The sequence below is a fragment of the Echinops telfairi genome, unplaced genomic scaffold, assembly GCF_000313985.2.
Source record: "Echinops telfairi isolate 266 unplaced genomic scaffold, ASM31398v2 ScPeMD7_1713;HRSCAF=2227, whole genome shotgun sequence".
NCBI lineage: Eukaryota > Metazoa > Chordata > Mammalia > Afrosoricida > Tenrecidae > Echinops > Echinops telfairi.
This window is the reverse complement of record NW_022105611.1, coordinates 9,077,671-9,088,538: the sequence shown is the minus strand read 5'-3', so window position 1 is coordinate 9,088,538 and position 10,868 is coordinate 9,077,671. Positions and strand designations below refer to the sequence as shown.

Here is a 10,868-nt window from a genome sequence, read left to right as displayed (position 1 = left end):
TCTGCAACTTGTACCACCAGCCACTCCACGAAACAGTGCATTGGACTGCTATCTGCAAGGTCTGCAACTTGTACCACCAGCCACTCCACGAAACAAAGACCGCACTTTCTACTCATACATAACATAGTTACTGTCTCAGAAGCCCACAGGGGCACGTCTACCCTGTCCTATGAGTTGGCACTGACTCAATGGCAGTGCGTTATTTTGCTTTGTTATGTACCAGGTACTTTCTAAACCTTTAATAAAAAAAGGATAATGGTTTAAACCTAGATATTTTAAATGAAATCCCTTGCTTCCAGACTCTCTCATGTCTTCCCTTTAAAAAATGTTCTGTGTAGACTCTCCTCAGGGCCCCCAGTAGGCACTCTTGAGGAATTTCAACTCCTGTAGCTGAGTAAGAATAAGCAACAAGTAACTATAAATCTGGTTCCCTAGAAGAGCATACAGATATTCACTGTTCTTTGTTTCTCCATCTATTATGAGTATTCAATTAAATTTTATTTCACTGGACTAAATGGAAAGAAAAAAAAGCCATGTTTTAGGCCAGTTTATTTTGTGGAAGGTTTTAAACAGCATTCGATGAGACAGCATCCCCATCTTGAGGCCAGGGAAAGAAAATTCTCTTGAATTCACCACTAAATTGCATTTCCCCTTCCAACCCATACTTCACCCTGGCCCAGGCACTCTAATGAAAACGCTAAGCAAAACAGCCTGTCACCCAGGCGGCTGGTGCTCCAAAGGCAGATACATCTTAGGACGGAGGTTTCAAGCAATACAGGAAATGATTGCCAAGCCTTCAGCAGTGGGATCACTTAGCTAATGAGTCAGAGCCTGCTCTGTGTGACATTTAAACTTGTTATCCAGTCATCTCACTCTGTTTAGGTGTGCCATATGTAAATTGCCAATTAACACCAGAGAGCCACATTTTCCATAACGAAGTAGGGTTCCATTAGGGACGTTATTGGCTCTGGTGTTTTTCTTTCCTATTCTTCCCTCTTTCAGTGCCTGGTCCACAAGCCCCAGACAGATCAAAGACAAGAATTTGGAAATATGACAAATCTAGAATTGTATCTTCTTGGCATTTTCCCGATTTCAGTAGGCACCCTTTGTGAGAATATAACACATTAGATTTGAATATTGACACGTTTCCCAAGCATTTGAACTATGGTCATAAAAACAAACCTCAATTACAATTTGATTAGGAAATTATGTCTGTATAAAGGCGCCTCTCTCACTGCCATTGAGCAGATGTCAAGTCCTAGCGACCCTATGGGACAGGGCAGAATTGCCTCTATAGGGTTCAAAGCTAACTGCTTGGGGAGTAGAAAGCTCAGTCTTTCTTCTGCAGAGCAGCTGGTTGTTTTGAACTGATCCTTTGGATCAAACCCCATTGCATAACCACCATGAGGCTAAAGACACACGTGCTTCAATCTGATGGTACAGCCTCTGGCAGGTGAGAGTCTTATATCTCTACATCCCTTTCCAAATAGATTAGTAGCTTTAGGTAGGTAGCCTGAAAACCATCATGATGGAAATATTTACACTATGAAGGTGGCAATCTCTATACAACAGGGTTCATCTAGCCTAGCACCCCTACGCACCCCTCGAAAAAAAAAGTACAAATTAAGGCAATGGCTACTGCTAATAGGGGAAGGTACATGGAATCATTTCATTAAGAGAATCTAAAGGCATCTAAAACCACATTTCATTTAGCATAAACACCTCTTGACAGTAGTGAAGGGAAAGGGCTGCTTCTAACGTAACCACTGCTTGGACTGGGTTCAGACATTCTTGATAAACTCAACAGTCTTCTTCATGGTACCACTCAGTAGGGACATGCCCCACTGAATGGATAGCTTCTCCTAATCGGGGAACTATTCCAACCTTATTTTATATCATGTGTATTATTCACAGGCTGTTTGAAGTGTCTCCATAAAAGTAAAGCATTGCAGTAAAAGCATAAAAACTAGTAGAAGTGTTTAGAATGTTGGTCCCCCAGCTTATTTGGTCTACTGCCCCCATTCCCTTTTTAGAACAAAACAAAACTAAACAAAAACTATTGGCAATTAACAGTTTTGCTTGAAATTCCATCTTCCAGGCTAAGACTGTAGGTATCTGCGTTTGAAGCCCCTCTGAATCATTCCAGCACCTCCACGAGGTGGTATCGGCAACTTTTGGAAACATTGGTTTAGAAGAAGAGAATAAAAATTTTGAATGGATATAGCACAAAACTTGAGCAAAGAAAGGCCACTAACTCTGAAGACATTTATTTCAAGAAAAAAAGGAAATAGGGTAAAGGGAAATACCATTCTATTTCTAGCATCTGACCATACGAAAAACAAAACTTTTCTACCAACTCAAATTTTACAAAGGGAATGTTCTATAGTAGATTAAATGATGTTGTAATCACTCAAACTGTAGACCAGTTTGACCCCTTTGAGGTAGCAATGAAAATAATTTTATGGTTCAGGGTCACCACCACACGAGGAACTGTATTAAAGGGTCACGGCACTAGGCAGGTTGAGAACCACTGCTGTAGATATATAGATAATCATATATTTGCTGAAGACACAGGTATCTACGTATTTGCATTTTTAATTGTTTATTAGTATTATTTTCTGTAACTTCAGACTAGCCTTCATAGCCTTCTCCAGCCCCGGCAGCTTAATGGTTATAGACTAAGCTGCTAACCACGAGGTCAGCAGGTCCCTTTGAAACCATCGCATTCTATAAGTGAAAGACGGGGCTCTCTGTGCCTGTAGTCCCATGCTCCTAAATCCACCGGGCAGTCCTACCCCATCCTCTACGGTGACTAGGAGGTGGACCTGGCTGCATAGCAGTGAAAGTGCATCACACCCTGCTCAATCTGGAGGACTTTTGGAATCATACTCCAGAGTAAATTAAAACATTAGGAAGACAAGTTGGGTGTGGGGGAGTGTGGGGAAGAAGGTTCCATAGAGGGTCTACTAGATTTTTTCAGTGAATCAGGAAGAGTAAAACTGAAATCTAAATACTCTTATTTAAATCCAGGCTTCCAGGATTGTCCATTCTCAATTTACAGCGGTCAGTGCATAGCTTAAGGAGGAACAAAGATCCCGAGAGTAAGGCATTCATCTGACCACAGAAGAGAACTGTTGACTCACAGCATTAGATGAGGACGTAGAGATGATTCATTCTAACATCCGGCCAAAGACCAAATCCTTCTTACAATGCTATTAAGCAGGTTATTCAGGCCTGTAGAATTCCCATGGACAGAGCTCCCAGCTTCAGAAATTAATCATCCTTTTTGGGACAGCCCTAGGTGTCAGAAATGCACTCAGTTCACTGCTACTGAGTCAATTCCAACTCAGAGAGGCCCTGTTGGACAGAGGAGACCTGCTCTTGGGGGCGTCCGAAACTTCACTCTTTACCGAGGAGTAGAAAGCGTTATCTTTCTCCTGTGGAGTGACTGGTGGTTTTGAACTGCCTACTTTGCAGTTAGCAGTTCAACTTGTCACCCATGGTGCCACCAGGGCTTTGCCTAAATGTCAGAAGCTGTGATCTTAAAGTGATTGTATATATTCCTAACAGTCATGGATAGTGACTGCCTCTGGCCTCTGGGTAAAACCTCTGGGTAATTGACACCTCCTAAGTTCCATGTCCCCCAATCAGATCTTCCCTTCTTTTCCAGGTTAAACACACACTTTTCCATCCCTCATGTAGTTATTTCCAAAGAAACTTGGGAAAGGATAGTAAAATAGTTTCCCAGAGGCATGATATTTACATAGTTTATTGACTGGGATTTGACAATTAGTCTATATTAATTATGACAATTATGTCTAATTATTTCATTTGATAATACAAGGAGGCTTTAAAAAGTGTGTGGGAAAATGGAATTAAAGGGGGATGAAATGCTTCCATGAACTTTTTGAAGCCCCTATAAACATGTTAAGGAAGCCATCATATTAAAAATATACTAAATTTTGGAACTATACAAAACCTAATTTAACCTCTATTTGATAGTTTTAAAACAGAACAGAACTCTGGAGTGTATTGACCTGTTCTTTATGGATATATTTTTTATTGTGGATTATTACAAGGATGTGCTATTGAAATTATTGTTTAGCTACCCAAATACACGATAAAATAGTAATTAAGGAGTGAATTGGTAGGATTCTTTCCCCCCATTGTGATTCTCTTCAATTATATCAATTAAAAAGAAACATTGATTCTCATGCTATTTTTCCTTTAACTTGACCACAAAATACCATAGAATTCCATAGAAAAGGCTAGTCATTTGTAGAATGTTCTTGTGTGATTTAGTTTGTTACAGATCATCTTTATTTAATTGTCCCTTCTTGCCAATGCATTTAAAAAAATTATTTAAAACATATAGGACAACAGTAGAAAGTGTTGACAGCAGTCTGATACTGAATAGAAATTTAGGAAACAATTTCTTCTAGGATAAAATAGAGGCATCAGTGAGCCAAATCACACAGTCTTCTTTTCAGCTTAGATTCTAGGTTCCCAAACTTGGCTGAATATTGAAATCACCTGGGCATCTGGTAAAACCACAGATCCCTGGGCTTCTCCCCCTGTAGTAGATCCTTTGGATTGCAAATAGAGCCCAGGAATCTGTAGTTTTACCAGCTCCCCAGCTAATTGCAATGATGAACCAAGTCCGGAAATCTAGAATTGAGTTAAGGCAATCACTTGTTACATTTTCTTTGTTTTATCTGAAACTAGAGAGAGATGAGCAAAATCTTTTTATACCTGTTTTTAAAAGAAGTGCTTCCCTCATTTTCCCTCTCAACTATTCACAACTGGCTGTTTCTGTGGGAAACAGAAGAGTTATTCCGGGATGTCCCCCCATAATATATGGCAAACCTAATGTGCTATTTGATAATACATGGTTACTCACTATGTACTTTGAGGTCAACTGCTTAAAGGTTATCTGCCTGAAGGTTGTCAGCCATCTATACAGTGATCAGGTCCCACCCTAAGTAGAGTCCACTCCCTTCTGATAAGGATACTGGATTGCTCCCCTGAAGGAGAACCCCAAGACACCTAAGGTCAAGCCACCTCAGGGAAAACCAAGGTGAGGCTGCCATCTTGACTCTAGAGCCCACTTATCTTGTTACGTGTATGCCTTCCTGTCACCTGTGTGCCTACTGTACAACCCCTTCCTGTTACGCATGTGGTTACTTGTAATTAGGGGGACTGGCATGCCCCTAGAGTGCATATAAACCTTGGTTGGAATATATTCTCTCTCTGCGTGGGTCTGGCTCCTGGCGTCATGATGGTCCCGGAGGGAGATGAGCACTCCCATGCTTTATCTTGTTTGATGTCTCTTTAATTTAACCCCTCAATTACACAACCACCCCTTGGATCCATCAGTTGTAGAGGCTGGTACCCCACCTTAGCCCATTCTTAGCAACAAAATAGATTTTCTAGACATGCCTAAGTATCTGCATTAAAAACTGGAAGTACTAGGAAGTGAACTAAAAACAGAGGCCTTGCTAGCTGAACCTCCCAACCACAGAAAGCTCAGATGGCAACCAGGGGTCACCCTTGGGGGTTTGATTTCCATTTAATCCAGGCAGCAAGCATTTCCCTTAGCAATGCAGACCAACCACTGTCGCCAGCTTTAACGCCAACTTACCTTCAGAGGAGAAATATGCGATTGCAAGACGTATCCATGGACATTTTCTATTTGAGAAAGGTTCTTTTCTGACACATGAACCAGTTCAGGCCCTCTTACTTCATGGGTTAGTCGAGGTAAGGAATGATCATGCGGGCCATCCTCATCTTGATAGCGATATTTCTAGGGGGAAAATTTTTGAAAAACACTGTCAGTTTTGAGATTTATAGTCTAATGTTTACCAGGTGCAGTTTGAACCTACTATTGGTTTCATCAAACAGTCACTAGCACAGACAGTTTTGGAGATCACCATAGACCAGGTCAACTGCACGCAAGATGAATCCCACCATCAGTACCCACCAAGGCCTATGCGTTGCTTCTTCCTGACAGGTACTATCTTTGTCTATGAGCACTGGGAGGAGGATGCCAAGCAAGACTCAGGCCACTTTGCCAAGTAGGTGTGGGAATTCTCCAAAATGACAAGAGCCGTTAAATATGTGCTAAAAAGTAGAGCAATGTTCTAGGAAATAGGTGAAGAAAAAAGCACTGAGCAAGAAGGCTGAGTTCAGATGAAAGACTACCACCCATATACCATTTATAAAATACATTTGGTATTACAGTTTGTGAAGAGTTTAAGTTTCTTTGAAAGTGAGAGAAAATGGTTGCCACTTAGAGTAACTATATTGGCCTCAAAGGGAATGATTTTATTTATTTATTTTTTTTACTTTATCCTCATGGAGTTGGAATCCAGAACAAAATATGACAATTCCTAGGCATAGAACTTTCAAAGAACTTCAAACAGATGATTTTTAAAACGACAAAAATTATTCACGTTCAAAGGAGAAGCAATGTTTCCTTCCCTCTTTCCCCCTTTAAAAATATTAAGAACATTAAGAACATGCTGTGGCAAAGGCTATCTTTTGAGTCTCCCGTGTAAATGTAAGGAAGCTGGCATAAAGCCAAAATAGTCAGAATAGGAAATAGCTTGTAACCAGTATGACCCGGTGCATAAGACCATTCTCCATCTTCAGCTTTGGCCTGAGTCTCTGTCTCTTCTAATCTGTGTTTCAAGGTTGTTGGCCTTATTGGAAAGGAAAATGATATTCTATACCCCAACCTCAACTAGACTATTAGTGTTTAGCATGCCTTGCTTTACCTCTGTTCTCTGTGCATAGCATAGGGCATTAGGGCCAAGGGTCCAAACACTCTCATTTTAGGCTAAACATTGCAATGTCTAACTTCTTTCCTATACCATAATATTTTTTCCACCAGCTATTCTATCTCATCAAGTTATTAAAAGCATGTATGTCTTCTTACAATACCATGTCTGTTTTTAGCTTAATTTTGAGATATGGTCTCCTGGAAATCAGCTGTCAATCTGACTCATAACCTGATCAGAACAACAACAACAACAACAACAAAATTCCACCTTAGGGTTGGTCATTAATTCTGTTGTCTGCTTGAAACGTGAGAGCTTAATATTGGTGCTTGCAATTGACAGGGAAGTTCTCGGCAATGTCCAAAGCTTAATACTAGTCTCAAAATAAAAACCACAACTAACATCATGATTGTTGTGCATAAAGCACTCTATATTCGGTCGTACCTCATTTTATTGTGCTGTGCTTCATTGTGCTTTTCAGATATTGCCATTTTGACAAATGGAAAGTTTGGGGCAATCTCACATCAATCAAGTCCATAAACACCATTTCCCCCACAGTAGGTTCTCACTCATTCCTAGTATTTCAAACTTTTAAATATTGCATACTAAAAATACTGCAATTTAATGTCAGCATCATTTTCCTATGCACTGGGAAAGCAAACAGATTCCTGTGACTCGCTTTTAGTGAGGTCTTCACCTTACTGTGGTGGTTCAGACCCAGCCCACAGTCTTTGGGATGTGCCTGCACCCTTTCCATCATCACCAACTGCACTCACTCTATGAAAACAGAAGCTCACTGCCACCCGGTCGATGCCAACTCATAATACCCGACAGAACAGGGGAGAGCTGCCTTTGTGGTTTTCCAAAATTAACTCTTTATGGGATTCGAAAACCCCATCGGGGACAGCACTAGAGACACAGTGTAGAAACTGTACCTGGTTTGCCCCAAACACAGCAGAGCAAAATGTGAAGGGAACACAAAAGATCAGCAAGGGGAGCGGAGCAGAGAAGTCCCCGAGGAATCCTGAAAATAGACTTCTGACTCGGTGGCAGGGCTGGGCACCTCATCAGACCTGATCAGAAAACATTCTTAAGGGTCAGCAGACAGACCCGGAACTATTGATAGGCTTTTCTTTCTTTTTTAATGTCTGTCTATATAAGATAGGCAGAATCGTTTACAATTCTGAGGAGGAAACAACAGGACCAATGGTTCCAGGGGGACATGGGAGAGGGGAGGGGAGGGAAAGAGAGAGGGGAACCAAAAAGCCAAGGGACAAGGGAACAATAAGGGATCTAAAATTGATGGTGAGGAAAGCATAGAATGCCTGGTGGGATTTGAGCAAGTGCAATTTAGCCAAGAGGAATTACTGAGAGCCCAATAAAAGTCGAACATGATAGTGGGACAGGAAGAGAAGACAAGTAAATAGAGGAAAGAAGTAGGAAGCAAAAGACATTTATAGAAGTATAAATAAAGGCATGCATACATAAATATATTAATATATAATGATAGGGATATAGGATATATAAGATATAAACATATACTTATATGTTACGTATTAAGGTAGCAGATAGACATCGGACCTCTACTCAACTCTTCCCTCAATGCAAGAACCTTGTTCTAATAAACTGGCATTATGTGATGCTCACCTTCCTGTCATGATTGCTAAAGACAAAATGGGTGCATAAGCAAATGTGGTGAAGAAAGCTGATGGTGCCTGGCTATTAAAATATATAATGTGTGTATGGGAGGGGTGTTGGGGGGGCCTCTTAAAGGCTTAAAGTTAAACAAGTGGCCATTTGGCAAGGAAGCAACAAAGCCTGCATGCAAGAAGCACACCAGCCTGTGTGATCACGAGGTGGCGATGGGATCAGATATCAGGCATCAGAAGACCCAAAACAAGCAATAATATTGATATGAATGAGGTGGGTCAGAGTGGAGAATCATCTTTAGATAATTGTATATCCCATTACTGAAGGGTCACAAAGAAGGGACAAGTCAGGCAGGGTGCAGTATAGCACCAACAAAACACATAACAGTCCTCTAATTTTTTAATGCTACTCCCCATTATCATGACCCCAGCTCTATCTTACAAATCTGGAAAGACCAGAGCATGTACATTAGCACAGATAAGAGCTCTTGACACATGAAATACAGGGCAGATAAACCCCTCAGGAACAGTAATGGGAGTAGTGATACCATGAGAGTAGGGGAAAAGTGGGGGAGAAGGGGAAGAAAGAAGGAACTGATCGCAATGACAGACATATACCTCCAAGAGGATACACAATAGAAACATGGGTGAATGGAGGCAGCAAATTGTGTAAGAAATGAAAATAATAATAATTTATAATTTATCAAGGGTTCATGAGGATGGGAGTAGGGGGAAAATGAGCTGGTACCAAGGGCTCCAGTAGAAAGAAAATGTTTTGAAAATGATGATGGCAACTCATGTACAAATGTGCTCGATTCAACTGATGTATGGATTGTTGTAAGAGCTGTAAGAGCCCCCAATAAAATGATTTATAAAAAAAAATAAAGAAAAGCCTGGTGGTGCTGCAAATTAAGCATCTGGCTGATAACCCTAGGGAAGAGATGAGGCTGCCTGCTTCCCTGAAAGTTTGCAGTCTGGAAAGCCCCTAACCCCATCACATGAGCTCAACCTTATTGCTTCTGAAATGCCTTTGCTCACCATTCTCGTATCTAAGGTTATATTCCGGAAGACACTTTGTCATGTAAGAATTATTCTCCTTGGAATGCCCCCAGTGCATAAAGTGCTGTTTGTTCACTTCTACATTCCCATCTCATCTAATTCCTACTCGTCCCAGCCTTGAGTGCACCCTCTCAAGGCAGCCCAGACAGAAGGCTCCCTCCAAGCCCGAATTCGGTTACTCTCAGCTCTGCAATCTACGAGGCTTCAGCATTGCATTCACATGGCGGGGCACTTTCCTATCTACGGACCGAGTTCCCCGAGGGCAGACGCTCTGTCACTGCTACCAAGGAAGCCTTAGCCCTGTGCCTAGCACCCAGGAGATGTCCACTAATTGTGGGATCAGAAAAAAAGGATTACTTCATTAAAAAAAAATTAACTCTTAAAATCCTAGTGTGGTAGTTAGAGAACCTGGTGTCAATTTGGGACTTGAGAGGTTTAAGAGTGAAGGGGTGGAATCTAGTCTGTCAATCGGATCATAGCCAATGAGGCCTCTATGTGGGCATGGCCCTCTCCTGGGAACTCTGGGAATGTGTGTCTTCCTCCATGGGGGTGGGAGACATTTTCTCTCTCCACACACTCCCTTGGAGACTCTCTACTGACAAGACAACATGGCACTAAACTGATAGACCCCATGCCCTGGGCACTGGAGAAGCCATGTGGACACCCCTGCCAGCGCTGAGATGCTTACAACACCACTGGATCCAAAGACTTTCTACCCACTGGTTTGTGATTGTCTACATTTGGCTTCATTGCATGTGTTTCATGAGTCTGAAGAGAACTTTTTAGATTGATATCAGACATGGGCTAGTATTGGACTTAGGGGCTTGGACTGGACTGGGTTGTTTCTATAGTCTACCCAGACCAACACAACTAGGTTTGTGTCACTTATAACCAAATTATTGGAACATAAAGACCTCAGGACATGAGAAGGGACTGTGGAAGCACCTGTGTGTGTGTGTGCGCACAAATGTGTGTTTGTGCAAAGAAGGCATTTTCAAGGATTCCTATAGATTTGAGTGGACTTTAAAGAAAAATTTCAATCATGAAACTGTAGATCTCACTAAATTGTTTACATACATAACTGTAAACTGTAAAACCCCATCTGAATTGATCAACTGAATTGATGTGATAGCACAATTACTTATTTTACATTAATTCCTAATAAAATTAAGACTAATTTTAAAGACCGATAGAGCCTCAGTTCAGACTGTAAACCTGACCTTGATGTCTAAGAAATATTTTATTACTCTCAACACTCATTTTGAGTTTCACATTCACAGATTTTAAGCTCTTATTTATACATCACTTTTTTTTAGAAAGCATTTTTGAATTGCAGTCTGAGTTTTTCTGGGCTTTCCCAAATTTCCCTGTAGTCCCTCAA

General features: G+C 41.1%; 1 protein-coding gene across 8 annotated transcripts in view; it reads right to left on the bottom strand.

The window, feature by feature from the left end:
- Window positions 1-10,868, bottom strand: part of DLG2 (discs large MAGUK scaffold protein 2) — a 1,827,487-nt gene that overhangs the window by 1,105,857 nt on the left and 710,762 nt on the right. For all 8 annotated transcript variants that reach the window (XM_045293139.1, XM_045293148.1, XM_045293133.1 and 5 more), the window contains one exon: window positions 5,642-5,803. In XM_045293139.1, the coding sequence (XP_045149074.1) occupies window positions 5,642-5,803 (162 nt within the window). The remainder of the gene's footprint in view (window positions 1-5,641; window positions 5,804-10,868) is intronic.